The sequence below is a fragment of the Apus apus genome, chromosome 6, assembly GCF_020740795.1.
Source record: "Apus apus isolate bApuApu2 chromosome 6, bApuApu2.pri.cur, whole genome shotgun sequence".
Classification (NCBI taxonomy): domain Eukaryota; kingdom Metazoa; phylum Chordata; class Aves; order Apodiformes; family Apodidae; genus Apus; species Apus apus.
The window spans coordinates 35,680,849-35,707,191 of record NC_067287.1 but is presented as its reverse complement, the minus strand read 5'-3'; the positions used below and the strand labels follow the sequence as shown (position 1 = coordinate 35,707,191).

Genomic DNA, 26,343 nt, shown 5'->3' with positions numbered 1-26,343 from the left:
AGAGCTGCAGGCCTGCAGAGGCTCTGCCTGTGGGCTGGGCACTGCATCAGCTAAAGTTGCTGACTATGCTGAGGACAGTTGCAGCTCTGCTAAAGTTAACATGTTCTTATACTGCTGTTTCATATTGAGCTTTATCTGCAGCTGTGATTAAAAATGCTTCAGGACAGGCTGTAGGAGTAACTGTGTAATGAACCAGGTACAGTGATGCTAAAAGATTCTTCTCTATCAGAATGGAGCTAGTACATCTCCTTTCCTTCACTGGCAGTCTTTATGAAAGCCCCACAGTCAGTGCTCAGAAAGCCTCCTTACATCAAGTTTATGTGCTGATACAGATAATGGAAAGGATCTTAAACTCTAGCTGACCAAATTATTTTGTATCATGGTTAGGTTAGAATTAATCAATGCTGGTTCTTTCTCTGTCCTAAGGAGAGGCCTTTTTGTCTACTAAGACTAGTAACTCTGTAAGAACCTGGGGATTTAATCCAAATTTGAGTAGACTTATTTGGGCCTTAGGTGGTTATCTTATCTAAGAACACTGTAAAACCTTAGCAGTTATAAGGATGATGTGATCCTGGCTCAGGCCTTGGCTCCAGCAAGCAGAGCCTTATCTAAAGTTGGAAAGTCCAACTGGACTGTGTGGTTGCAGATGTCTGTGTGGCAGGATCAGCTCCCATGGTCTCAACCTCTCCAAAGCACTGGTCTCAGATAAGTGAAATCATTTGGTGGATTAATGTAGTAATACCAGAGGGAAAAAGTTATCTGCAGTGTTGTGAAGTGAGAAGCTTAGCCAAGCTGCACGGTAGGTTTGCTGCAGGAGTTACAGCTATCTCTCTCTTCACAGTGACTGCCCTCTCAAATCCAAACAGTGGGCACAGGCTAAGGCAAACCTTGGATTTAAAATAATAACCTTATGAAAAGACACACGCCACCTAATTTCCAGGGAGATACACACATCACACATTCCTAATTGGCAATAGCTGCTCTACGGCCTTTTACCTTCAAGCACCCTCTGCAGCCTCTGACTATCACCAGCAGGAGTTAATTTTATGTAATAGACTTTCTCTTTGCCTCTCTGACCTCACTGTACCTTGGCTAAACAGCAGGATTTAAGGAAAAGACAGAATATTAGGCTGGCAAGGGGCATTTCTTCATTGCAGCTCCTCCAAATGTGATTTTCCACAAGCTGTTTTTAGCAAAGAATAAGAATATGGGTAGGGACTCAAGACATAACAATGCAAGTGGTGCTAAGCTTTTGCTGCCTTCCTTCCTGACTATAAAAACAAGCCTGGCTTTCAAGCTCATATATGTTATTCTTAGAAAACATTTCATCAATGGTATCACAAACACAGTGTACACCTTAACCTAGTCACCTTGAGCATTCATGTCTTTCAAACACCTGTAGGTAAATTCTTCAGCTGCACTGCATCCCAGTGTCAAACTATCTTGTTCCTAGGAACAACTCAGAGGTACGTCTCCATTTTAATAATTTCATTTTTTTTATTGAGTCACTGAAGCAAAAAGTTCTAATAAGCCCCCTTCCCAAGATAAGATTTAAATTATATGCCTGGAAAAGGATAAAAAAAAAAAAAAAAGATCTTAATCTGTGTCTTTCATTTCAAATTGCATATGGAAAAAAAAAAAACCAAAATCCTTTTGTGTTTTTTTTTGCATGAATATCATCTACCTAGCTTCCTCTTATGTTGCCTTCCAGCAATGTCTCTCTGTACTTCTAACCTTGTCTGAAACAACACCTGCATCTAGCTCTGCCCTAATGTCTTCCTAAATATGACAAGAAAATGTACATATTTAACAAGGAAATTAATAGGAAATTTAAAATAAGGTCGTCTATGAGGTACACAAGATCTAATTTCAGGGTACTGGTTTTATGCAGCTGTTGTGGTTTGGGCCTAACAGGACAACAAAGAACCAGCCCTATGGCCACTCACTCAACTCCCCACACACACCCTGGGATGAGAAGGACAAAGGCCAGCAAGAAGCTCTTGGGTCGAGACAAAGGGCAGGGAGGGGTCTTCACCAATTAAGGTCATGGACAAAACAGGTTCAACTTGGAGAAAAATAATAATAATTTAATTCAGCACTAATTAAATGCACCCAGGACACAGACAACACAAAGAGCAGTGCTTGCATGTTACCCCCACCCCTCCTTTCTTTCCGGGCACAAATCACTTTGTTTCTGATTTGAAACTTTTACAAATTGAACACATTATTTTATTAAAGTCACAGATGATGCACTTTGTCCTCTAGGAATGTAACTGAAACAAAAGAGAACAATTGATATTCAGATATAGGCCCAAGTAAGGGAAAGCAAAAAAGGAAAATAGCCTGTAAATCCAACCCCAAAGATTAAAATTCAGCAAATGTGAAATGCTCCATGACTGTGTATGTGCACAGGAGTTTGGTCTGAGCATAATTGTATTTATACAGTCTTTGTGCAGCTGATGTTTTTGAGAGAAAGAAGGTGCCGACGCAGTAACTACCCAATTAGAGCAGCAAAAGGCAAGTGGGAGCCTGGTGGGGGAGACAGAAAGAGCTGAACCAGCAGCTCGGATCAATCAGGGTAACCCAGCATTTTTGCTTGGAGCCAGCATCTTTAATTAAAACCCTTGTATTTCTCTAATAATTTTACATGTTCATAAGACTTCTTCATTGATTTCAGTTACTTCCCATTTTTTCCTTCATAGATTTATAGTGCCCTGACATAATTGAAGATTAAGGGAAACAATAAGAGAGACTGTTTAATTGCACATGTATATGAAGTGCCCATTCCACCCTGTTCCCAACACAGATTATTGCTATATCACAGTGAAATACTAGCAGAGATTGACAGTGTTCTGCACTTGCCTAGAAATTCATAGAATGTCTTGGGTTGGAAGGGACCTCTAAAGGTCCTCTAGTCCAACCCCTCTACAATAAGCAGGGACATCTCCCACTAGACCAGGTTACTTAGAGCCCATCAAGCCTGACCTTGAATGTCTACAGGGTTGGTGCCTCCATCACCTCTCTTGGCAACCTGTTCCAGTGATCCACCACTCTCATATTCAAGAACTTTTTTGTCCCAATGTATTACACATTTTTTTCCAGACCTTGGTGTTTGCCACTGTCCTTTGCTGTTCCAGCCCCAACTGTGGCAGTTCTGTGCTGCCAAGCCCTCAGGTTTCTTGAGATCCCACAAAGGGACAGCAGGCATCAGGGTGGGTAGTTGTGCTGGCCCTAAAAATTCTGGTTGGGAACTCGGGCCTCAGCTGTCCTCAGTTGTGTTGGGTGAAGAAACCTAAAATTCCTCTGGGGTCCCAGTCCAGAATTCCTGGATCTCGTGTCTGTCTGGGCTGCAAGAAATATGTGATGTGAGGGCTCCTGATCACCCTTGTCCACCAGCTCCCCTGTGAGCAGTGTCCACTCTAAGTAACAGGAGGAGGAGGTTGATTTAGCTCCACTCTCAGCTTGCAGGAAAGTTGCTCTGGGTTGACACTACCTTTTTTTTGTTTGTTTTTTTTTGTTTTGTTTTTTTGTTTGCAGCTGCTGCCCAGTTCCCTACCATCTGTCCCCACTCTCCTCTTGGCACCATCTCAAGCCACGTGTCCGGTCTAGGAGCCTCCCACCAACATGCATTAGCTTGAACATACAGTTTGGTATTTTGGGTAGTATTTACCTTTACATTTCACTCCTTTGGATAGGTTCTTGAGTCGCAGCTAGGATATCAATTTATTTCATTTGGATACAAGTTTTTTTCGGAAAAAAGCTTGCTATCTTTTTAAAGCAGTGCAGCTACGTACATTTTCTATAGGTTTACCCCACAATAATAGTTGCAGGAAGCTGAGCTGTTGAGCTATGTTTATTATTATTACTACTATTGTTACTGTTATCAGTACTAGGATTGTTTCAGGACATAGTGTTGCCTTGTGTTTGTTTTGTTTTGGGGAAAACCCTTCACTGCAAACTGTCTTGCATGTGAGTCCCATGTTCAGAGCCCACTAAGCTCTTTTCTGTCTTGATGTGTGTTGCCACTGCAGATACCTGACAGCTCCTCAGACCTGGACCCTCAGTAGCAGTTACAATGCAAATACAGCATGCAGTGAACCAGAAGATAAATATGGTATATTGTGGCCTTTTCCTAGAAAGAAATGTTGGCCTTTCTGTTGGCATCATTTGCTTTCCCAGAAAATAAACAATTAGGGAAGAACAGTGACAAACCTTTGCAGTAATTGTCAATTTTGCAAACCACTTTATAACTTCCCAGGCATCAGGAAAAGTAAAAAATATTCCCTATCCTGAACAGCATGGTAGAGACCCTCATTAATCTGGTGCCTAATAATAAGCAGAGCATGCTTACTGAAGGCACAGTGTTTGAGTTCTGCACTGAAAAGGGGACCACAGCCCTGCAGGTCAGTCCTGGTATATGGGGGGTGCTCTTGTTTTTTTTAAAAAGGAAAACATACTCTGGAATAAATTGTTGTAGTCTAAGTTAAGCTTTGTTGTTTGTTTGGGGTTTTTTAATTACAATATATGTAACTTTATACATTGCACAAGCCTTACTGCAAGGCTGTAGTGCAGGGTGAATAATTTAGATTATTTTGTCATAACCTAATAGTGTCAAAATTGCTGTAAAGTAAATTGCTTAGATCCATTGCTATTGTTGGAGCTTGTTTCCCACTGCTGTTTGAGATAGGAAGCATAGGGAAGCACCATTATCTGCAGCTCAGCTTGAAAGAAGCGTGTAATCCTGCGAATACAGGTCTTGGCTCGCTATAAGCAATAGCTCGGGAGTTGACAAGAAGACCTTTACCTTTTCTAAATATGCCTGGGGTGGCCAGTGTGGTTTGTGAGCGTGGACGCCAGGCAGGTCCTTCCTCCCCTCAAGGCAGGGGATTCACCTTCTCAGGGCTTGCTTTTGGGGAGCCAGGAAACCTCCTCTGTGGGAAAGCAATAGTTATATAGTGTTGGTAGACATTCTGACCTGCTCTCAACAGCCACTGGCACTGAGGTAAATATAATATAATTGAGTCAATTAGATGGCTCATACTAATTGTTTACGAAGCGGTGCTTCACAATGAAACTTCCCAGGTTTAAGCAAAACATGAAATTGCTGTGGAGCAGCCATGAAGAACGCCTTTCAGCAGCACCCTGCCAGTGCGTGACCATGAGGTGCTGTCCTGTCCTCTTCTCCTGCTGTGCCTGCATCCGCCTGCAATTTGGCTCCTTGGCTCTCTGCCTCTGGTGCAGCCATAAGAGAGGCAAAAGAGCTGTGCTGCTGGAGCACTGTGACTTTCCAGGGTGCGACAGGCGGGACGGTGCTGGGGAGGGAACCCTCAGTGGAACCTCTGCCTGCTGAGCCTTATGGGCAGAGGAGCTGAGGCGGCCGTTTTAGTGACCCAGGGGCGGTTTGGTGCGAGGCCGTGGGGCCTGCTCTGCAGGGGTAATGCCAGCCAGAGGGGGAGACAGCAGTGGCAGAGGAGCAGCCTTTTCAAAAAAAATGAGGTAGATGTGTGGTCAGGAGCTGTTGCTGTGTAAAAGGGAGGCAGAGCGTTCAGACGGTTCCCCTTCGCTGAGGGGCTGACGCCATGTTGGAGGAGCGGCGCAGATCGACACAGGGGATTTGGGTTGTGGGGCAGGATGAAATGAATGTTCTCCACTTCTGTGCCCCTCTGCTGGTGGCAGAGGGGGAGCCTCAGGAAAACAGGGTACTCTGTCAAGTCAGGGTACTCCCACTGGAGTCCTCGTTTGGTGTAAGTCGAGGCGCTACGGATCAGTTTCTGAACTGGCAGAAAACGTGCAGTCACTGACTAAATGAGGCCTGTGTTCATTTTCCTGAGGTGAGACTGGTTTGCTTAACATGTGCCACTGTTTTGTATCTCTGTCCTAATGTTTGTAAACACTGCTGCTTAAATAAACAAATCCTTCAAATCTGTTTCTCTAGCAGTGTTGACAGCAAGTGCATTTACAGAAATTTCGCTGGTTGCTTGAGGCACAAAGTGTTTTCTGTCTAGGGGTTTGTTTGCCTCTGGTATCAGCAAGATGGAATTACTCTAAAAGTGTATCACTTTATTCTGTAGATTATAAATCAATACATCTCTTTGGTTATTTACATTTTTATGTCCTAAATAAATGCTGTGTATATCAAGAAACTTTGTTATTACCTTAAGTATTTCCAGCAAGTACCTGAGGGAATTTGGATTGGAAAGTACTTATAAAGGAGCTACCAATACTTTAAAAAGTAAAACTGAGCAGAAAGTTGGACGGAATTTTGGCTCTCTGGTTTCTTGAAAGGTGTTTTCCACAGAGAAATAATTAAATGGTATTAACAAAATGAATGGTAAAGGTTAATTGCAGAAGTGTCACATCCCTGCTTTTATAAAAGACCGCTGACAGCACGGCTTCCTGGCGTTCTGTAGGCGCTGGTTGGTATAGTCCTGCAGACAATGATGATTTCTTTTTCCTTAAAAAAAAAAGTTAAAAAGGAGCTATAACTGAATGAGGGAAGAAAGATGCTCCTCTTGTTGACCATTTTTTGCACAAGCTTCGCCCTGAGGTACAGTAGTGTGGTACCACTTAAATCACTGTGCTTCCCAGTTGGTAAAATGTAGTTGCTGAATGAAGGCCAGATTGTGTTCATTAGAAAAGGTAACTGGTGTTTCCAAATGTGTTCTGACCTGCAGGTTATATTCTGTTCCATTATCTCATTGCCTGTTTGTTGAATTGGTTGCCATCAAGAACAGAGTTTGGCTCTGAGATTGCCTCACTCTGAGTTTCACTCAGCGTTGCTGTTCTTTGTGGCGGGAAAACTCACACAGAACTGTTGCGCTCTTGTTATTTTGTGGTTTTGTGGGGTTTTTTCCCCTATCCTTCCATCAGCTGTTCACAAAAATGAATAATTTGAAAATAACATTCCACCCAAATTTCCAAGGGCAAACACTTGAAAAATTTTCTCTCCACAGTCTCCAAGCAACATTTAATCTCCTAAAGAGGTCACGGTGAAAGGATTCTGGAGGAGATGAGTGGCCAGTGCCTCCAAAGCAATTCCCATAAAACTTCTGGGTTTTCCTCAGTGTGCAATTGAAGAGCTCTTTCTCCTTAGTTCTGCTTCTGACATGAGAATTTTTCCTGCCTCCTCCCAGTGACGAAGACGGTGTGTGCGGAGCAGTGTGACGGACGGTGCTACGGGCCCTACGTCAGCGACTGCTGCCACCGCGAGTGCGCCGGAGGCTGTTCCGGGCCTAAGGACACCGATTGTTTTGTAAGTCTGAGACTTCTCATTTTTCTTCTTCCTGGCAGTCACACAGCAAATTCTTAATGCTTTAATCCATGAAATTCACAGTTTTGACCCCTTCCGTGTATTGCACACTCCCAGCTTTAAGCTGCAAGTTTTAGCATTTAATATTTTTCACGTTATATTAACATCACTTACCTACTTACTAATACCCATTAATAGATGTATGAGATTTGTAAATACAGATTGAGAACCATTAGCATACTAATCTCTATGATTTTTGTCTTTTCTAAAATTATCTTTTAGAGGTGATAGGAAATTTTTAGGACTATTTATCATTACATTTGAGCCTGGCTTTTATTACTGCTCTGTGTGCTTTTTATTTGAAAGTCAAGAACACAATTCAGCTTCTCCATGAAAGGTGTTCCCTGTTACTGACAGACTTGATTTAAACTCAGCTTTTTTTGCTAGGCATGCTTCTTAGTGGAGATGGAAGGAAAGTGGTTTCTAGAATACACTGTCTCAAATGCATGCAACTACATGTGCTTAAGGTGGAAACAGGAAAAGACTAACTTTTCACTTAAAAAAAAAATAAAAATAGACAATCTGAGCACATATACCTTTATACAAGTTTGTCGTGTTTGTAGTTTGTTATATGTAATAGTGTAAGCAGCTTCAGAACCCAACACTGATCTCAAAAAACTGTGTAGTTTATCACTCTGGGTTGCAGAGACAGATTTTGCTGCTATTTTTAGGAGTATCAAACCTGGACATAAAGAAGCTTAGAACTATAACATGCACAGACAGGTGAATTTTCAAAGGTACCCAAGTGATTGAAAAGAAAATATCTCCAAAGTTGGGTAGGTTCTTTTGAAAATCTTCCAGGTTGGGCTGGTAGGAGGGACCTTATGGTATGGAGAGCTGCAGATGTTTTGATACTGTAGGTAAGCAGATCATAATGAACAGGCAAAAATTAGTCTTTCCCTAGCTGGACCTGTAACTTGCTCACCGTTTGGATATCATGTGACAGTGGCAGTAGATATTCTGCTTCAAAAATGCATTCTAAATGTTATTATTTTGATGAAATGCAGTGATGGCCTTACCTAACTGCTCACAGGTTTTACTGAAACTGGTCTTTATAGCTGGGGCTTTGCACAAGTAGATATTTAACACACATGGTATGCTTGTTCCAGCACTCACTGGAAGCTGTGTGTTGGCTTTGGATTAGAGAAATGGGAAAATACCATTCTTTCCCATGTCATGCACAATCTAAATAAAAAAGAAAAGAGGAAAAATGCAGCCCATATGGTTGTTGAGGAGCATCCTCAAAGCTGATGTGTTAGTGTGTCTGTTTTCAAAGGTTAAGAACAAGTTATTTGCAGGATTAATTCTGTAATACTTCAGCCAGAAAGAAAATGAGTTAGACTTTTTGAATTGTGGCAGTTATGGAAATATGTATGCTAAAAATCAACTAGCATGTTTGTTCTGAGCCAGCAGAGGAGCACTCAGGGCTTTATTCTCATTCAGTCCTGGCCCGAGAGCAATGTAAAAGAAATCCAGCAGGGGTCTGGCAATTTTCAGAACTAGTCATTACTTGCTTAGTACACACTGGGTGAAAAGTGTAACCCTTTAGGCTACAGACAACTGTGCTTGGCTTTCAGCTGAAAGATACAACTTTGTTTTTTCCCTGTGTATGTTCCTGTGCTTTCATTCACAAATTAGCAGCATTTAGCACCAAATGCTAGAGGTTTGCATATATTATTCAAGCAATTAAAAATGTATACAAAACACTATAGTAATAAATTAAAAGTTCCCAAAGCTTCTAGGTGAGCTTTTCCTGAGAAGTGCCATCTCTATGAAGAGTATTGGTTGCTTTGCTTTATGCATTTGCTAAACTGTTATCAGAGGATTATCATTATAATCTGAGGATTATAATGATTTATAACAATAAATCATTCTTTCAGGCCCCCAGTACCTGAAAGGGGCCTTTAAGAAGGCTGGGAATGACCTGTTCACTAGGGCATGTAATGACAGGACAAGGGGCAATGGTTTTAAGCTATGAAAGGGTTGATTTAGGTTGTACATTAAGAAAAAGTTGTTGAAGATGAGGGTGGTGGGTCGCTGGAACAGGTTGCCTAGAGAGGTGGTGGAGGCCCCATCTCCGGAGACATTCAAGGTCAGGCTTGATGGGGCTCTAAGCAACCTGGTCTAGTGTGAGATGCCCCTGCTTTTTGTAGGGGAGTTGGACTAGAGGACCTTTAGAGGTCCCTTCCAACCCAAGCCATTCTCTGATTCTGTGGTACCTTTTAAGTCAACAATGGATGTAAAAAATGTGTTGAGGAAACAAACTAAATTAGTGTTTCTTAATTAGCAGAAGTACAGTTTATGAAGCACTACAAATCTTTTAGTGTATTATGGCAGCTTGCTGCAGAATCCTGTTGTAAATATGGGTTTAATATTTCTAGACAAAAAATAATCCTTCCTCCTCCATATGCTACCACACGCATTTGCATATTCAGTTCTAAAAGCAAGACAATAATCATCATCTGAAATAACTGCAAGTAAACATACTAAAACCAAGCTGTAGAGGTGTTCTTATCTTGCATTCAAAATCAAACTGGATATAAAATTTGAAATGCATAGCAGGGCCTGGTTGAGTGCCTGGTGGAACCAGAAAAGTGACACAACCCTATTAGTAGAGTAAACTTCCCATCAAATTCTTAAATAAGTAGATAAAATAGGTTTTGTAATATGTGTTTCAAAGAAGCAAAACAGGATCCATTTGGTTTACCTGCAAGCTCCTGAGGACTGTGGAAGCTCAGGCACCACGTAGGACAGTTCCTTCATCATGGAGCTCCCTGTTTGTTCCCTTCAGCAGCAGATTTTGTCCTTCTTCCTTGGGTATATTATTAGCCTCTCCTTTCTGAAATCTTCAGAGACGACAAGTAGCCTCCCTCAGTCCTGCTGGTCCTGAGCTGAACAGAGACAAGGCCAGTTAGTAAAGGTGGCAGAACAGGGGGATCTCTCACTTTTCTTTCAGTTCCAGCCTTGGAGGGGAGGGAACATGACACACATGTAGGTATATTCGGGTGACTCTTTAAAGATTCAAAACTACTTGTATTTTTTACACCCTGGAAAAGGACCAGAAGGATTGATCCCTAGACTAAAACTTAAAAAGCAACCTGGCTTCTGGATGACAGGTTAGTGGGGAAGCAGAATCTAGTAGCAGTGGTTCCTTAAACTGCTGGAGGGATTCAAGCCAAGCTACGGCTTTCATGTGCATGTGAAATTTGACATGTAAAATCTGCTTTGTGAATATGACTCCAACAATTTTTTGTAAGCTGTGGTTAAAACCACAGAAACAATATAGGGTGATAAGGAATGTTAAAATCAGTGGGGTTTTTCCATTGCTAATTATCAACCTTGCATGGTCAATTATTTTCCCTGCATAACATTACTCTCTTTATCCACACGCTTGCCTCTTCATTTGTCAGGGCCTTGTCCTCTGTCAGCTCTGGGTGGCTGAGCTTGAATGCTAAGTGATGCAAAGTCCTATTTTCTTTCCTCAAGTGTGTAAAGAAACTGACCTTGTTAAACTTACCACTTAGGAAAATAACCCCCTCCTGTGCCAGCTCAAAAGAAGTTCTTATCCTGCTTGCTTTCTAATTGAGAATTTCAGTTTTCAGCTGGACTATGGACTCATGCTGTAAGAAATCTAAGGGTTGGACCTCTGAAAAAGTCATTAGCATTTGTTTAGACTGAGTGATAAATAGCTGTTCACTCTTGGCGATTTGAGAAGGTCCTATCGAGTTGTGAATTAGTTGATTGTTAGTAGTAACAATAGTTATGAAACAAATTACAGTGTTGTTATGTTTTTGTAGGAAGTGCTGTAACAGTCAACTGTGTTTCAAATTAAGGGGGCTCTGTGAGCCTCCTTTTAGAAGTCATGTACTTTCCAAGATCCTAGCAAGAATTCTAAGTAGCCAAAATGAAGGCTGGAGAACTGTATATCCCATTCCTCGCTGTTGCAACACATCTGACCAATCAAGACTGCATTTTAAATTGAAAAAAACTCCAAACAAACAAAAAGCACATACACAAAAAACAAAACACACAAAACCACCAAAACCAAAGAAAGAAAGAAAGAAAAAATTAAAACAAAAGCAGCTGTATGGTTTAATTTAGTATATCTTTTCTCCCTTGCTTTGCAGGCCTGTATGAATTTCAATGACAGTGGAGCATGTGTCACGCAGTGCCCCCAGACTTTTGTCTACAACCCTACCACCTTCCAGCTGGAGCACAATCACAATGCCAAGTACACCTATGGGGCTTTTTGCGTCAAAAAGTGCCCACGTAAGTGCTGGGTTAGCTGCCTGTTCCTGCAGTGATGGAAAGTTGGAGCTGGATTTCAGGAGCCTTAAAAAGCAGTGAGCGGAAAAAGCAGTGAGCAGATGAGAGCTCAGTGCACAGCAGAACCTCAGATCACTCCACGTGGGCTTTGCAGCCTGTAAGAATTCCGTCGTGTGAACTAAAGACGGTTACATGTGGAGTTGCTGACACTTTCCAAGAAGCCTGTGCCATAGCCGTGTTCCTAAGGAAAGGGAATTCACTGGGTTTCTGTTTTCATGACCACCACTTGTTACATTCATGCTTTAGATCAGCATTTGTAAATTTCAAAATGAACTGTTAAAATTAGTGCCAAAAGGCTGCATTAGTGGACTGTAAAATTTCTTTTCCAGAAAAATAACAGTCCACCACCAGTACTGCCTGGCAACACATGCTTGGATAATGCTGGTGCCCTTTTCTTAACTTGGAATAGTGATGGTTTGACAGAAAGTTACCACAAATATTTTCTGAGCAGGTGTGTCCCATGAGGAAAAAGCATGCAGTACTGACAACAGTACTGTCTTAAAACTCCAGAGTAAAATTAGAGGGGAAGGCAGAGTTAAAAAAAGAATAATCCAGTGCATGTAAAAAACACATGCTTCTGAGATGCCAGACAGATGGTGATAAGCAACAGAAATATTTAGAAGGGTCATCACTTACATAGTCTTTGATACTGCTGTTTTAGTTAGAAAGAAAAATAAGACAGTATTTTTGCTCTCTGTTTCCACTGAAGTCTGCAGTTCTGTTGTACATGAATTATTTTATACATAAATCACATATAATAAGGGTGAGTAATCTATAATAAATGGAACCATAATTCAACCCAAAGTAAAATCCAAATTTTGAATCTCTGTGGAGAAGTTAAAATTGACACTGGGATGAGGCTGTGACTGTCAAGGCTTGGTTCTGTCTCTATAAGAGTGGTGGCTTTTTTCCAGCAAGATTTTTTATAAATTTTATTTGATTTCTACAATACTACTGTACCATACATTGCTTAAGGGAGAGGATTATTTGTCCAAATACTTCATTGAACTTTGTTTTTTCCTTTCCTGACCTTATTAAGCTTTCAGTCAGGTAGGATTAGTCTATATCCCCTTTGGCAGTTGTTTTACAAGGCAAAATTGAAATACATGTCATTGTCTTGTGCAGTGTTTTATTCCAGTTGTATATATTTGTGTGTGTATGAAAGAGGCAGAGCAGAGTATTTTGTTTTATTTCTCTCCAATTATTGGAGGTTTTTTGGTGTTTTTTACCAGAAATAGTGATAAAACCAAATTGGGGGAGAAGGGGGAATCAGGCCTGACTATTCATGGATTTTCATAAGTGTCTGAAAACATGCCTGATTTCTTTGCTCTTACACTTCTGAAAACACTGAACATTAGGTGTTGGTATCAATGTGGAAGTGCTGAGGTACTTAATAATATGGATTGACACAGAGTCCAGAAACATGTGTCCTGGTATTACTTAGTCGAGAGGCTCATTCTCTGCCAACATCTCGTTTTTCTCTTCAGACAACTTTGTGGTGGATTCCAGCTCTTGTGTCCGTGCATGTCCCAGTTCCAAGATGGAGGTTGAAGAAAATGGTATTAAGATGTGCAAGCCCTGCACTGACATTTGTCCTAAAGGTAGGCAGTAGACATTCAGTAGAAATTCTCTTGAATGTGGTCTGTGCTGTGGTAGAGCAGAGCTGGGTGCTATTTTGGCATGAAACACCCTTTATGAATATGCTGTAAAATGTTAATAGCCTTTGGATATCCACAAATCTATGTAGGCTGTGTGTGGAATATAGACAAAAGAATAAAAATTCATTCAGTTGTAGTGGTAATATCTTTCCAAACCAATTACTTTTGATTAGATACAAATGAAAGAGATTTCTCTGTTGGATTTAGAGACATCTGAAATAATTCTTTATTATGTGATGTTAATGACAAATACTTTCTGGAGGTGTTTTAGAGCTGTCTTTTAGTCATTCCAAAGCTCTGGGTTCAATGTGTGGTATGTCTTATACTTGTCAATACAACCTTAGGTTTCCATTTATTTCCTCTATTTCTGTTCTTTTTCTTTTTTCTTTTTTTTTTCCTTTTTTTTCTTTAAGTCCTTGTCTTCTCAGAATCTTCTACCTCCTTTCTAAGTGTCTAAAATACTCATTAGAAGTTTTTTCAGTGCTGGTGTTGTTGAGGAGACTGAAATTTACAGGTTACTATGCTGTCCCAAGCTCCCCGAGGGAGATATTCTGCTTCCTGCTTGAAGGTCTCGGGAGCAAAGCACCGTCATGGGCCTGTGCCACTTTTCAGGAAGGGAACTCACAATGAAGCTACTCAAAACCTGTAAATCAGCAGTCCCTCCACATGGCTGAAACAGTCAAACACAGAGATCTCTGCCAAGGCGGGGTACTGACATGCTGAATTCTAAGTGAGGGCAATGTCCAGCCCTTTGAGCTAATTGCAGTGAATAGATTTTTGCTAGGTAGGTACTTTTATGTGTGAAAATGCACATGTAGTGTCCCTGTCAAACTCTTAGCCTCACTCTGTGAGGAGGAAAATTATCACTTGTGTGTAAAAGCTTCAGGTGTACTGCTGGTAGTTGCCAATAGAGGAGCCAAGCTAGGGAGATAGGCTTTAGTACACGATGGAAGTCATGAAGGATTTGTTCCTGGATGCATCACATGTCTCAGAAAATGCAACTAAATGATATAGGCTACACAGAGAATTTTTCTCACTGGGTACCAGAGTTTCTCCAGGCTCAAGGAACTTATTTATTAGGATGATGAGTAAAGAAATATTTGTACATGCTTTCTGAAGGGCCTCATGGCACGTAAGTGGTTAAGTTCACAAATCCACCAGAGGAAAGGGGACCTCTTGAGCTAGCAGCATTAGGATCCCTCTGTTTCTGCAGTGAGGAGTGCACAAATAAATGGTATGGCCACCAGGCTTGTCTAAGTTATCAACCACCTGTTTACAGCTGGCTTGGGGGGGATTTTGTGTGGTTCATACTTGCCTTTAGATCCAGTGTGAAATACCATAACCTGTGTGCCAGGTTGTCCTTCTGTGGCAGGTACTTAACTTACTGTTTGTTTTAAATTGCCCTATGCTTCTTTGGGAATCTGGGGAAATGGTGCTGTTTAAACACCTCTCTGCTGCTTTATTCCTGAAAGAAATGATGATTCATGTCTATAAGGCCAACATGCTCTGATTCAGTCATTGTTTTTCCTAGTTCTTTACACAAACTCCTTCTTTTTGGCAGCGTGTGATGGCATTGGGACAGGGAGTTTAGTGTCAGCTCAGACGGTGGATTCCAGCAACATTGACAAGTTCATAAACTGTACCAAGATCAATGGCAACCTTATCTTCCTTGTCACTGGGATTCATGGGTAAGTGACAATGTTAAGACATTGTGTCATGGTGCCAACTGAAACAAACTGCATCCACCTCCTAATGATGGCTGCAGGCTTCATGTAATGAATAGCAGATCCAGAATGAATTAGTTTTCTGCCTTCTGTTATGAAGGAAACTGTTACCTTGATTCTTACAAATCAAACTCTAAGAAAAGAAGGGATGAAGCAGCCTTTTTGAACCAGCAAGGAAAAAGACAACTGTGATTTTTGGTTACTTTATGAGATCCTTAGTTTTGGCTTACAATGGCTGATTGGAGAATAGAAGAGAGAAAGGGAACTTATCTTCCATTAGTTTGGTTTAAGTTTCATATGGCCAGCAGTCTAATGTGCAGAAGATGCAGAGTGCCTCACCCAGCATGAATTGTCAGCCTGTGGGGCTGTCACCGCACAGACATGCAAAAAAGCTGCCCTCTCGTCAATCAGTTTTGAAGTACATATTCAAGTTTCAATAGCAGAGATGCAAAATTCACCGGTGTTTAAATCCAGTGTTTAGTTCCAAGTGTGACTATCTATTGAGTAAGTCTTAGTAATGGTTGAAGATGTGGAGGTTCAGAACCACTATTAAAAAAGTCTCACCAATGTCTCCTCTAAAGGAAGGTGCACCAACCAGCTAACCAGGGGCTGGCTGTTCATAGTTTGGTGCACTGTGGTTTTGCCCTTGTAGCAAAGGTAAATGCATGGTGCAAATGCTGGAAGGGTGGGATGTGTCCAGGGAAGACAGACATACTCTGATGGTCAGGTGAAATGTAATGCAACCAGCCACTTTCTTGCATTGTATTCTTTCTGTCATTGAGAGAGCACAAATAGGATTCTACCTTCTTACAAAAGAACATATGAATTGGAAATTACCTGTGACATTTTGAGGTATTTCTTTACCTACTAAAATGAGAAAAATCCTCAAAATTACCAAGTAAGATTAAACCTTCTTGCCCCTTTGTTGCGATAAGTATGCAGATGTTTTCCAGTATGTTAACAGTGTAAAGTACTCAATTGCTTCTACCACTGTATAGGCTTCAAATTTTAACTTCTTAGGTTCCTCGGAGCCTTCAGCATCACTTGCAGCTGGTTGTCAAGTTTTGATATCTTAAATCCAGTTCCCAAACCAGCTCTGGTTGCAGCTTTATGGCATAGTGAAAATGTGATTAAATGGATGGCCGTGGATTGATCTCAAATGGAATTCTGACATGAGTGGTGCCAGCAGATTTTTCTTTAGTCTTCCTGTAGATTCAGATATGTTTAGATTATGATAAAGTGGATGACACTTGGCTTCCTGGCTCAAATTTCCTACTAGGTGAGGTGGAAAGAAGCTACTTGCTTCCTTGATTTGTTATGGTGATTGGCTGTAATTCTTCACATACAACTTGACTCCAGCCATGAGAAAACCAGTTGAAAATCCGCTTCAGTGGGGTCCTACAGCTCGATGACTCTCAAAAGGCCAGCAAGTGTGAGCTTTGCCTGTGGAGTTGGTCTTCTCATCTCTCCAGCAGCGAGTACAGCGTGAAAGGTTAATGTAGCATAGGGAGGAAGAAGGACTTTGGTTCAAGTGGTTTTGAGGAAATGCTGCTTCAAGCTTGTTGAAACCCTGGAGAAGGTCAGAAAGGAGACAAGTGCTCAGGCTGTCACACTTTGTGATCAGGCCAAATGACCAAGCCAGAGGCTGGATGTCAATCTATTAAATCTTGCAGGAATGGGAGTACTCTAATAAGTGCAAGACACAAGCAGCTAGAGGACATGAGCAATTTTCTGGGGATTATTCCAGTACATTAAGGAAACGTAATTTTGAGAATTAGAATTGCTTTTGTTGCAAAAGTTGTATTAGCTGCAAAGTTGTGGGTCTCAATAAAAAAATCTGTCTAAATTGAAGAGTCAAAAGCCAACCCTAAAGGAAACCGTATTAATCTGAAAAACATCTAAATGATGGACTATAAAGCAGAGGGCTAAAATATTTAGAAGAATATAAGCCTAGGACGTGATGTTGAGCAGCTGGTTTTTTTCAGATTTCTGTTTCATTTTGCAAATAAATAATACAGGAAGGAAATTTTTTAAAATTACACCAGCTACACAAGTAATTTATTCTAGAAGTAGAGAGTATGGAGCAGCAACCATAACACATAGTTCCACTCCAAATTTCAGTTAATTTCTGTTACAAATTTGTTTACTCGGCGTGAACTTCAGCTTTTAAAAATACAAATTTTCAGGTTTACAGTTTATAGGGACGTAAGGTCAAGTTCTCTGTTGGAAACTGAAAGACTTTTTGTAGTGGCAGAGAATAACTTGAGTGAAAGATGCTGAGTGGATTTCTGTGTTTGCTTTCACTGGGACCTGTGCTGTTGCAATTGGCCCTGTCATATGTTTGATCTTTTGATTCTGTAGTCTGTCTTTCCCTTTCTTGAGTACTTGAACTTCAAGTCTTTGTGAATTTGTAATGATTTATATAAAAACTTTCTATATAATTATGAATTGTTTTTTTGCACAATCATTTGTAATAATTTATATATATAATTTATATGTAGTTTAGATAATTACAAGGTGGCTTTGATTAGTGTTAAGTAGAATGAAGGTAGAGCTAAATTTTGGTGAGTCAGTAGTAGTTACTCTTGCAGTAAGTGTATGAATAAAGTGACCTTCATTAGGATATGTATCTGCTGCCTGACACAGAAAACACACTGGCTGGAAAGCAGGCAGGACCTGTCATGGTCAGATGCAGCCTTCTCTCTACTGTTTCCTTCTGGTTGGGGTGGTAAATGCCAAGCTGCCTTCTGCTCGAGTTGCTGCCTGTGAAGGGGTAGGATATACTAAGGAGAGCTGGACAGCCCTATCTAGCAGCAAATGCTGCCTCCTCCTTCCTTCCTCTTGCAGCAGTACCAACAAGCTCTTAGTGCCCACCAGCTTTTTATCTTCACTTCAGCTGTCGACCTCCAGTTTCACAATGAGCTGAAAGTGAAATGAGGTGACTGTATTAGTCTGCAGTTTTATATGATAAAACATATCAGATGTTTGGCTGCTTAAGGGGGTTAACTATATATTTGTATCTTCAAAGACTACTTTATGCTAGGATTTGGAGGTGACATTCAGCAACCTCCTGTTTGGTACAGGCAAGGGTGTTACTTTTTTAATAGCAATGTATTGGAAAGGCAAAATGATGTGTTTCTGTTAGGTAGTCAAAACATGCTACCTAGTTTTCTGAGAGCCCCATATTGTTAAAATGAAGTGGACATGATGCTTTTGTGGTCAACTATGCTTTATGTTAAGGTTCACGATCTTACTTTCTTGTTGCTAACCTGCAGGATGGTTAGAAGTGACCCCATCAGTCTCTTGCTGCACAGAATTGTGAGGCCTGTCCCCAAAGACAGCCTGGTTGATTACCTTTATGTTCTGATGCCAGGAATGGTGTCTCCTGGAAAGCAGAAGGAGAATACGTGGGAATACACGCTCCAAATTAGTTAAGAATTTTTTCTTACCTCCAGAAAACCCACAAATGTACCATAGCAATGTGCTACAGAAGAGTCTTTTCCTGAATTTTTAAAGGATTTTTGTTTAGATTAGGCTTCTAGTTGGCTTCTCAAGTAGTTGGAGAGTCTTTACTCCTTGAAAATTAGGAAAAAAAAAAAGTTTAATAGAAGTTGGCACTCTCAAAACCAAGGGTGGCTTCATCTTTTTACATATCTAACTCAGAAATTTTAAGGTTGGGGGTATTTCAGTTTCTCAGGGGACTAACTTGTCTGGTAAGGATTTGTGCTTTTTGATGTCCCCATGTTCAACACCACCTGGAAACTGTACCCTTTTAATGCCATGTGCAAGGAACTGCTGGCATGCTCTGGTTTTGCTTATAGCCTGTTGCTCATTTCAGTAGCAGTTTTGTTGGTCCTGGTAGTGCAGTATCACAGCTGTACCATTTGGGCTAGTGTTCCTGGAAAAAATGTTGAGTGTTGAAAATTCCTCTTTTCTTTAGGGAGATCACTCATTGCTGTTTAGAATCCCTAAATTTTCTGCTAAAACACTAATGATTTGAACTTTTAAGATGCTAAGCACCATTCTTTTCCTTCAGGATGACTTGGGAGAAGTTAGGCACAGGTTCTGCAGGAACAACAGTCTGAAGAAACTGGGAACAGTCTGAAGAAATCTGGTGCATATGCTGCTTAAAACCAAAGTGTTGACCCCCTGAATACTGCTTTCTGTATGGTATAGCTTCGACAACTGATCTTTTTTTTTTTTTTTTTTTATTCAGAGCATCACATTTTTGCTTTTAATCTTTCAGGGACCCGTATCACACAATTGCTGCAATCAATCCAGAGAAACTAAATATTTTCCAAACTGTGAGAGAGATAACAGGTAACCTCCTTCTAATTTCATATCACCTGAACTTCTCACTTTGTGTTTCTGGGTGTCGTTTTTTAATTTTTCTGAAGAACACAGGATGTTTCTTTCTTTTAAAGCAGCTACAGATGTGATAAAAGTTTCATGCACAAAACCCTCTGTGTCAGTTGATATTCATAACTGTGTTGTCCTTTGGTTATTACGTTTGGGGTACACAAGCATCAAAAGACCAAGACCTTACTGTTAGGTGAACAAGGGGTCTTGGTTCCATGCTAGCAAAGTGGGACAAGTTTAGCAAGGGGAGGTGCACCTAGTGAGAAAAATTATGCTGGAATGGGGGAAATCATTGTCTTCACTTGAAAGCATTTGAAATATGCCTTGGAAAAAAACAGACAAGCCAATCTGTTTTTGCAGCTACGTCTCTTGGTCTAAGAGAAATTGCTGCAGCAAATTACCTTCTGTAATTTAAAGACAAATATATAATGTATGGCGTTGGTAGTCCCTCTCGGCTTTTGTGACTTTTCAGTGGTGTTATAGATCTAGAACTAAATATTTTGCTTTCTTGCATCTTGCTTCTTATTGTTTCATCATTTAGGAGACAGGGAGAAAGATACCACAACTCTGAATTCTTGATTGGTGGCCGATCCTCTCTAGATAGGGAAATGAAAAAATAAAATAAAATAAAAAATTCCTTGGTCTCTACAGGATTATTGTAGCTGGGTGGAACTCAATAAGTGCTTGGCATTTGAAATGAGTTGTCTTTCACATGCCTTATCTCTCAAATGTTGCATATTTCACCAAACCAGTGGGATTAAAAAATGAAAGTAAGCTCTAAATCTGTCTCCAATTAATGTCAGAGATAATCTGGCATCTGGGTGTCTGTAATTTGCCATTCTTAAGCATGCTGTGCAATTGACAGTCTCAGTTCTACTGCTTAAGTGGAATTACCCCTGTGTTTAAAGATGCATTTCAGTCCAATACTGACTCAGAATCGCAGGGAGCTGTGCTCTCTAGAGGGGCTGTGCAGCAGAAAAGAAGTTGTTCCACTTACTTGTGCAGAGAATGCTCTCTGCTGATGAACCATCCTCACAGATGTAGGAATGCCAGTTGTTTTAGCAAAGTCTTGTCATCTTTTAAAGCATCATATTGGATCTTCGAACTTCTGACCTAATTCTCTAACACATTTCAAAACTGGGTGTTCTTCATTCAGGCAAATCTTCATTTTTGCTGCTGCTGCTGTTTAGAAAAGACTGAGGCCTTGCAGGATTCCAGCCGACCTTTAGGTTCAGCCTCAGTGTGGCTGTTGAAAGTGGACATAATGCTGCAGCAACTGTTATAGTCCTCCTTTGCAATCTTGGAGGAGACAGTGGTGAGCAGCCAGAAGAATTCAAATACAGTAGTTTGCAGCATTTGTTACCTATTTATTTATTTTTCTCAACCCACCACTGTCTTTTATTTATAGGCTAAGCCTGTCCTAACTCATGTATGTGATAAAGCAGTCTCAATGGCTGAAATAATTGACATTCATGTGCTTGCCTTTTTCTCCTCCAGGGTATTTGAACATACAGTCATGGCCTGAGAACATGACAGATTTCAGGGTGTTTTCTAATTTGGTTACTATTGGTGGAAGAGCTCTCTATAGGTAAGATGCTTCCTCTGTTGATGGAACAATTTTTTTATTACCATTCAATGATTCTGTGTTCAGTAGCACAGGATGCAACAACATGTAGCAAGGGCATTGTAAATTGACATGTTTTTCTCTTTAGCAAGGTATTCATTAATAGTAACAGTTGTTTGTAATACTGCATACCTTTTGAACATATTGATTAAAAAAAAGCCCTAAGCAAGCAAATATGGTGGTTCAGTGATGTAGCTATTAACTCGTTGTAGAGAAAGAGCATTTTATAATTTAAAATAGCTTGTGAATGTGAAACGTAAGTTAAAAAAACATTAATAGTAGAATTTAGCCCTGTTATCACAAAGTTTATACGGTTGCAATTGGAAGTGCAGGCTCATGTCCTCAAAGAACAACGTGGTCTTCACAAATAGAGAAAGATAAATACAAGGAAGAACACTGAACTCCCTGGGGTACCTTGCAGATGGAGTGGGGTGTACTTTAGCTCTGTAGTGCCATTTTACCACAGATGTTTATGTATGAAAACTCCTATGGAGGAACTGGTTTGAAGAGAAGAAAATGTGGTGACAAATAGTGGGTGAAGCTCATGAATGTACCTGACTGATATATACTGCATCCCCTGGTTCTGCATTGTATAAATATAGTAAATCAGTTGTGGAATTCTGCTGGCATCTTAAACAGCAACCCAAGCAGATAACGAATCGCAGTGAAACCTTGAGATTGAATTACAGCCCAGCATTCTCTTTGGAAGCAGCATTTTTTATTTGTAACAGCTGGAAAACAATTATTATCATTAAAATACAATAACTTAAAGGATGCCTAGAAACTGGTTGTTGTCTTCACTAATCTTCAGTCGTAAAATATGTGCAGTCCTTTCATGTTACACAGACAATCATTTACCCTTCCTTTGATAAAGAAAAGTGATAACTACCTCTCACAACAAAAGAAAAATGAAATGTAGAAAAGTAGGCTGGGAAAGATTCATTGAAAATAGCAATTACTTCCTGTATTACTATAAATGACATTAATTTGATGCCTGACAGAAGATGTTAATACATTTTACATTACTTTGTCAGTTTCCTCGTAACCTATAAACTATAATTGTATTAATTCTGTCATCTTAGGGGAAAAAGTGTCTGGATTTTATTCAGTTTTCTCAACAGCACATTATCCCAAAAAAGCATGTTCACGTATGAAATGGAACTCTGCATTTAACTTGAAAATCTAATAAATTTCATTGAACTCAGAGAGTGAAATTCTGCCATCACTGAAATGGATGTCAAAATTTCCATCGCCTTTGGTGGGAATAGGATTCCAGTCTATATATACAAAAACAAAGTTAAGGGGTGTTTTACTGGCCCAGTTGGCCTAGCACTGTGAGCATCACAGCATATGGTAGAAGTATCACATAATTTTCCAGGCAATTGAAATGGATTTTGACTTTGTCACCCCAAAATAAAAGTCTTCTCAGCTTGGTCAAAAGATCATCTTGACGTTAGGAACTAATTCTGGAGGGAAACTCCCACCCAGATCTAGTAAGTTCCACCTCCTGGAGCTGATTCCTCTTTTTTTTTTTTTTCCCCCATCACAGTGGCCTTTCCTTACTCATCCTGAAGCAGCAAGGCATTACCTCTCTGCAGTTTCAGTCCCTGAAGCAAATCAGTGCTGGCAACATCTACATAACAGACAACAGCAACCTGTGCTACTACCACACTGTCAACTGGACCAGCCTCTTCAGCACACCCAGTCAGAAGACAGTGATTCATCGAAACAAAAAGGCAGAGAACTGCAGTAAGTTCTATAATTGGCTCACTTGGGGTGAAAACAATACAAATACTGACAGGATATAGTGCATTGGGCAAAGCCAGGAACTTGCCTGGTATCCCTTGGAGCTCCATGGTCATCCATGGAGCTGTGATTGCATACAGAATCTAAGCATTTGGCCCACTCTGAGCAGATTTATAGGCAAATGGTACGTCTTAAAGTATGACCACCTGAAAGGGAGAAGAGGGAGGGCTGTTTCCATATCACCATGCAAACTTCACAGGCTAGAAGTTTCACAAATCTGTGTTGTGGAGGCCATCAACGTGGAATTAATGTAATGTTCATCAAATACTGCACTGGTTTCACAGATGCAAAAACTATAACCCTTTTCTCATGGAGTGAGATTAGCATCTTTTGCTTCTCCTACCCTGCTTCACCTAAGTGTCCCTTTTTTAATCAGAAAAGTGACTTTTAAGATTGTTTTTGGTGACTGAGTTCCTCCTTTCTGTACTTGGCCTATCTGATAAGGAAGAGTACCTTTAATTTGGCCTAGTAGTCTTTCAGGAAAGCTGACGTGCCAGTTCCTGGACTGAGGTCACAGTACTGAACAGCAAATGGATGCTATGTAGCAGATAAAACAACTTGGTTTTGCAGAAATCAGGCAGGAAATTGCATTAATGCAGTGATATTGTAGCAGCAATACAGTACATTTTAAGCATCTGCAGGACTGCTACCAAGAGAAGAGATTAATTAAATAGCTGTATGTTTAAGTGATGTTACTGGGTTTTGTGCTTTGACCAGCCAGAAATCTTTGGTTTGGGTTTTTTCAGGCTGTGGTCCTACTTTAAACTTATTCTTCTAGTTCTTTCTTTTTTCCTTTCCCACCTTCCCTCCTCTTTTTTTTTTTCCCTTCCCTTTGAAGCACTATTCAGCTATGCTTTGAGAGAATTTGTGGCTTATCACAGTAGTAGGAGTGAACCTTCCAGTGTAGGGTGGAACACAACTACACATTTATCACTGTTGCTCAGTTATTTTTCTAATCACTTCTGCCATGTAAGAGCTGCATAAAGTGGAAAGTCTTGTTTAGGTCTCTGTGTGGTATTGATGATGATTGTGAATGGGCTGCTTCTCTACATACAAGTTTTAAAAAAAAAAAAAAAAAAGCTTAAAGAAATGCCTCTTGCTGCTGATCTAGATGGTTTAACTGATGGTACCTGAGTGTGTAGAGGGAAAGGGTTGTTTCTTAGCCTTCAGCAGTCCACTGTCCACTTTTTAAACTGCAGTATACTTTATCCTGTGATGTGAATGTTCTGTTATGTGAGACAGAAAGATATGTTGAACAGAACTGTTCTTGGTAGAAGTTTTTGTGTATGTTTGTAAAACATATTGTTAATGTAGGCTGTGAAACTATGGATTAGACCCTTGTGTTTAGTAGAACATTTTGTGGGAAGGCAATACAGCAGGTGGAGGAGAGATGCAGTGTGTGCTGCTACTTCTGTGGTGAGGAAGTTCACAGGGGTGTCCTGTGTGTTCATCAGCTTCATGCTCGGGTGTCCTTACTTCTGTAACCCAGCCAAGAGGTGGCAAAAGCAGCAGTAAATAAAGCCAGATGGTTGTCTGTGAGCATGGCATAGCTCTATTTGTCATCCAGAGATGATCAAATGTGAGTGATAATGTCCTGCGGGAATGGAGTGTTAATGAAGAGTCCAAGAAGAGTCCCGAATAATGAAGTGAGTTAACCAGTTATAGAACAAAGAAGGCTGCATAATTTGTATTTTCAGCTCACCAAACTTTATCTTGTTCTGGATTAACTTTGGTTGCTCAACATCCACAAGCTTTGAATAATCACCTTAATGGCTTCTGTTCTCGTTTTTCATTTTTTCCATCTCAAGGCTTGTTCTTTGCTTTGAGTTCTTCTGAGGGTGAATATTATTTGAATATTGAAAAGATCAGCCTTGCAAGGGAAAAACATGCTGTTGAGTGGTGTGTTCAGCTGACCATGGAAGTCAGTGAGGAAATATAAAAAAAAAAAAAGCATGCCTTTTCTGGTGCCATCAGCTCTTTAGTCACTTGAAGGAAAGCTCTTGATTTCCCATGAGTAACTAGTGCCTTCAGACTTGCCAGCTAGAGCATTTGTAGGTGGCTTGTAGTTCCCATATGCAGTCTTTTTTTTTTTTTCTTCTGCTTCCACACAGAAAGCCTACTATGAACAATGGTGTATTATTTGAGAAATAAAGGTGTTCCCAGGAAAGAAAATGACATCTGCCCAAGGACAGTGGATTGCTAGTTGCTTCTGCCTACAGTGTGGTTGGAGTTTAATGGCACCAAGTGGTGGGGAAGAACCTAGTTCTGTGCCCACATTTTAGAAATGTATGTAATTTTTATACCATGACATGAAGAATTAGCCCTTTGAGATTTCACAGAAGGAATTTCTTAGACTGACAGAACAGAATCTGTCTGAAGAAGCACGAGGTCTTGATAACAGTGTAAGAATCAGAAGGGTTATTTTCCAAGATACTAGTGGTGGCACCTTGCAGTGAGATACATGAACCTCTGAACCTTCCAGAGAGCACAGGTTTCCTCACTGCCATCTGAAAAACTGCTGACTATGGGAGAAATATCTTGCTCTCAGCTGTCTTTGACATTTTCTAACAGCAGATTGGCTATAGCTGACTGATGATGATGCACTATTTCATGAGAGAACAACCATCTCCTATTCCTAGGGATTTAGTATAAAAATAAAATAAGGAGTAATCGGGTAGAACATGAGCCCCAAGTCTCCTTCCTCTTAACTTTAAGCTCTCTATAACTTACAATATATTAGAAGACAATGGAACAATGGAAAACCACTCAGAGTTGAACTTCTAAAGGTGTTTTTCCCTTCATGGAGTAGTGCCCCTTTTGCTTTACTGGTTTTGAGAGCTTGAGGGCATAGCTGAAAACAGTAGTTTGGCAGATATTACTGAATTAGTTATCAGGACTCCTTTGTCAAATACCTCTTTGCCCTTCCCTAAGGTCACTAAATTTAAGTCCCTTCGAAACAGCCATGACTCCTGAAACAAGGGTTTCCAGGGCAAATGGCAACTGAGATGCACAGTCACATCATCCTCTTGCACTGTATGTCTTGTCACTGCATCTACACACAAAAGGAAAATGTAAACTTTATTGGAATTTTAGCTTGTTGAGGATTTGTTTCAATAGAGACTTCAGGAACAAAAATGCTCCCCAAATATTTTGTGAAATTTAACACCAAGGGGATCTTCATGAGGAAAACAAATTTCATTCATATCATTTTAAGAAGTGATAATGTATGCTACAGTACCAAGGGGCTAGTTTTAAAAGTGGACTCTAAGCTATGTTCACTAAATGGACTGTACTTAATGAACGTAGGCTGGGGGCCAAATTGCTCTGGTCAGAAGGGAGTGTCTTAGCTGCCTTCCTGAATCCTCACAGAGAACAGTGGTTTTCTCTCTCTGTGCACATCTGAGTGAATGAATTGATGAATGCTTTGTGCCCTTTTGAGAGTTAGCAGTTGATGAGAAGAGCTACTCTGCTGCTTCAACTCTGCCTGTCAGTCAGTACCTCTCTGGAGCTAAACGGGTTCTGCTGCAGCTTAGATAT

The 26,343-nt window shown here is 40.4% G+C and overlaps 1 protein-coding gene across 2 annotated transcripts in view; it reads left to right on the top strand.

The window, feature by feature from the left end:
- The window catches only part of ERBB4 (erb-b2 receptor tyrosine kinase 4), a 599,354-nt gene that overhangs the window by 423,873 nt on the left and 149,138 nt on the right, over positions 1-26,343 (top strand). For both annotated transcript variants that reach the window (XM_051623560.1, XM_051623561.1), the window contains exons 6-12: positions 7,134-7,252; positions 11,437-11,578; positions 13,123-13,236; positions 14,855-14,981; positions 19,264-19,337; positions 20,874-20,964; positions 22,550-22,749. In XM_051623560.1, coding sequence (XP_051479520.1) covers positions 7,134-7,252; positions 11,437-11,578; positions 13,123-13,236; positions 14,855-14,981; positions 19,264-19,337; positions 20,874-20,964; positions 22,550-22,749 — 867 coding nt within the window. The remainder of the gene's footprint in view (positions 1-7,133; positions 7,253-11,436; positions 11,579-13,122; positions 13,237-14,854; positions 14,982-19,263; positions 19,338-20,873; positions 20,965-22,549; positions 22,750-26,343) is intronic.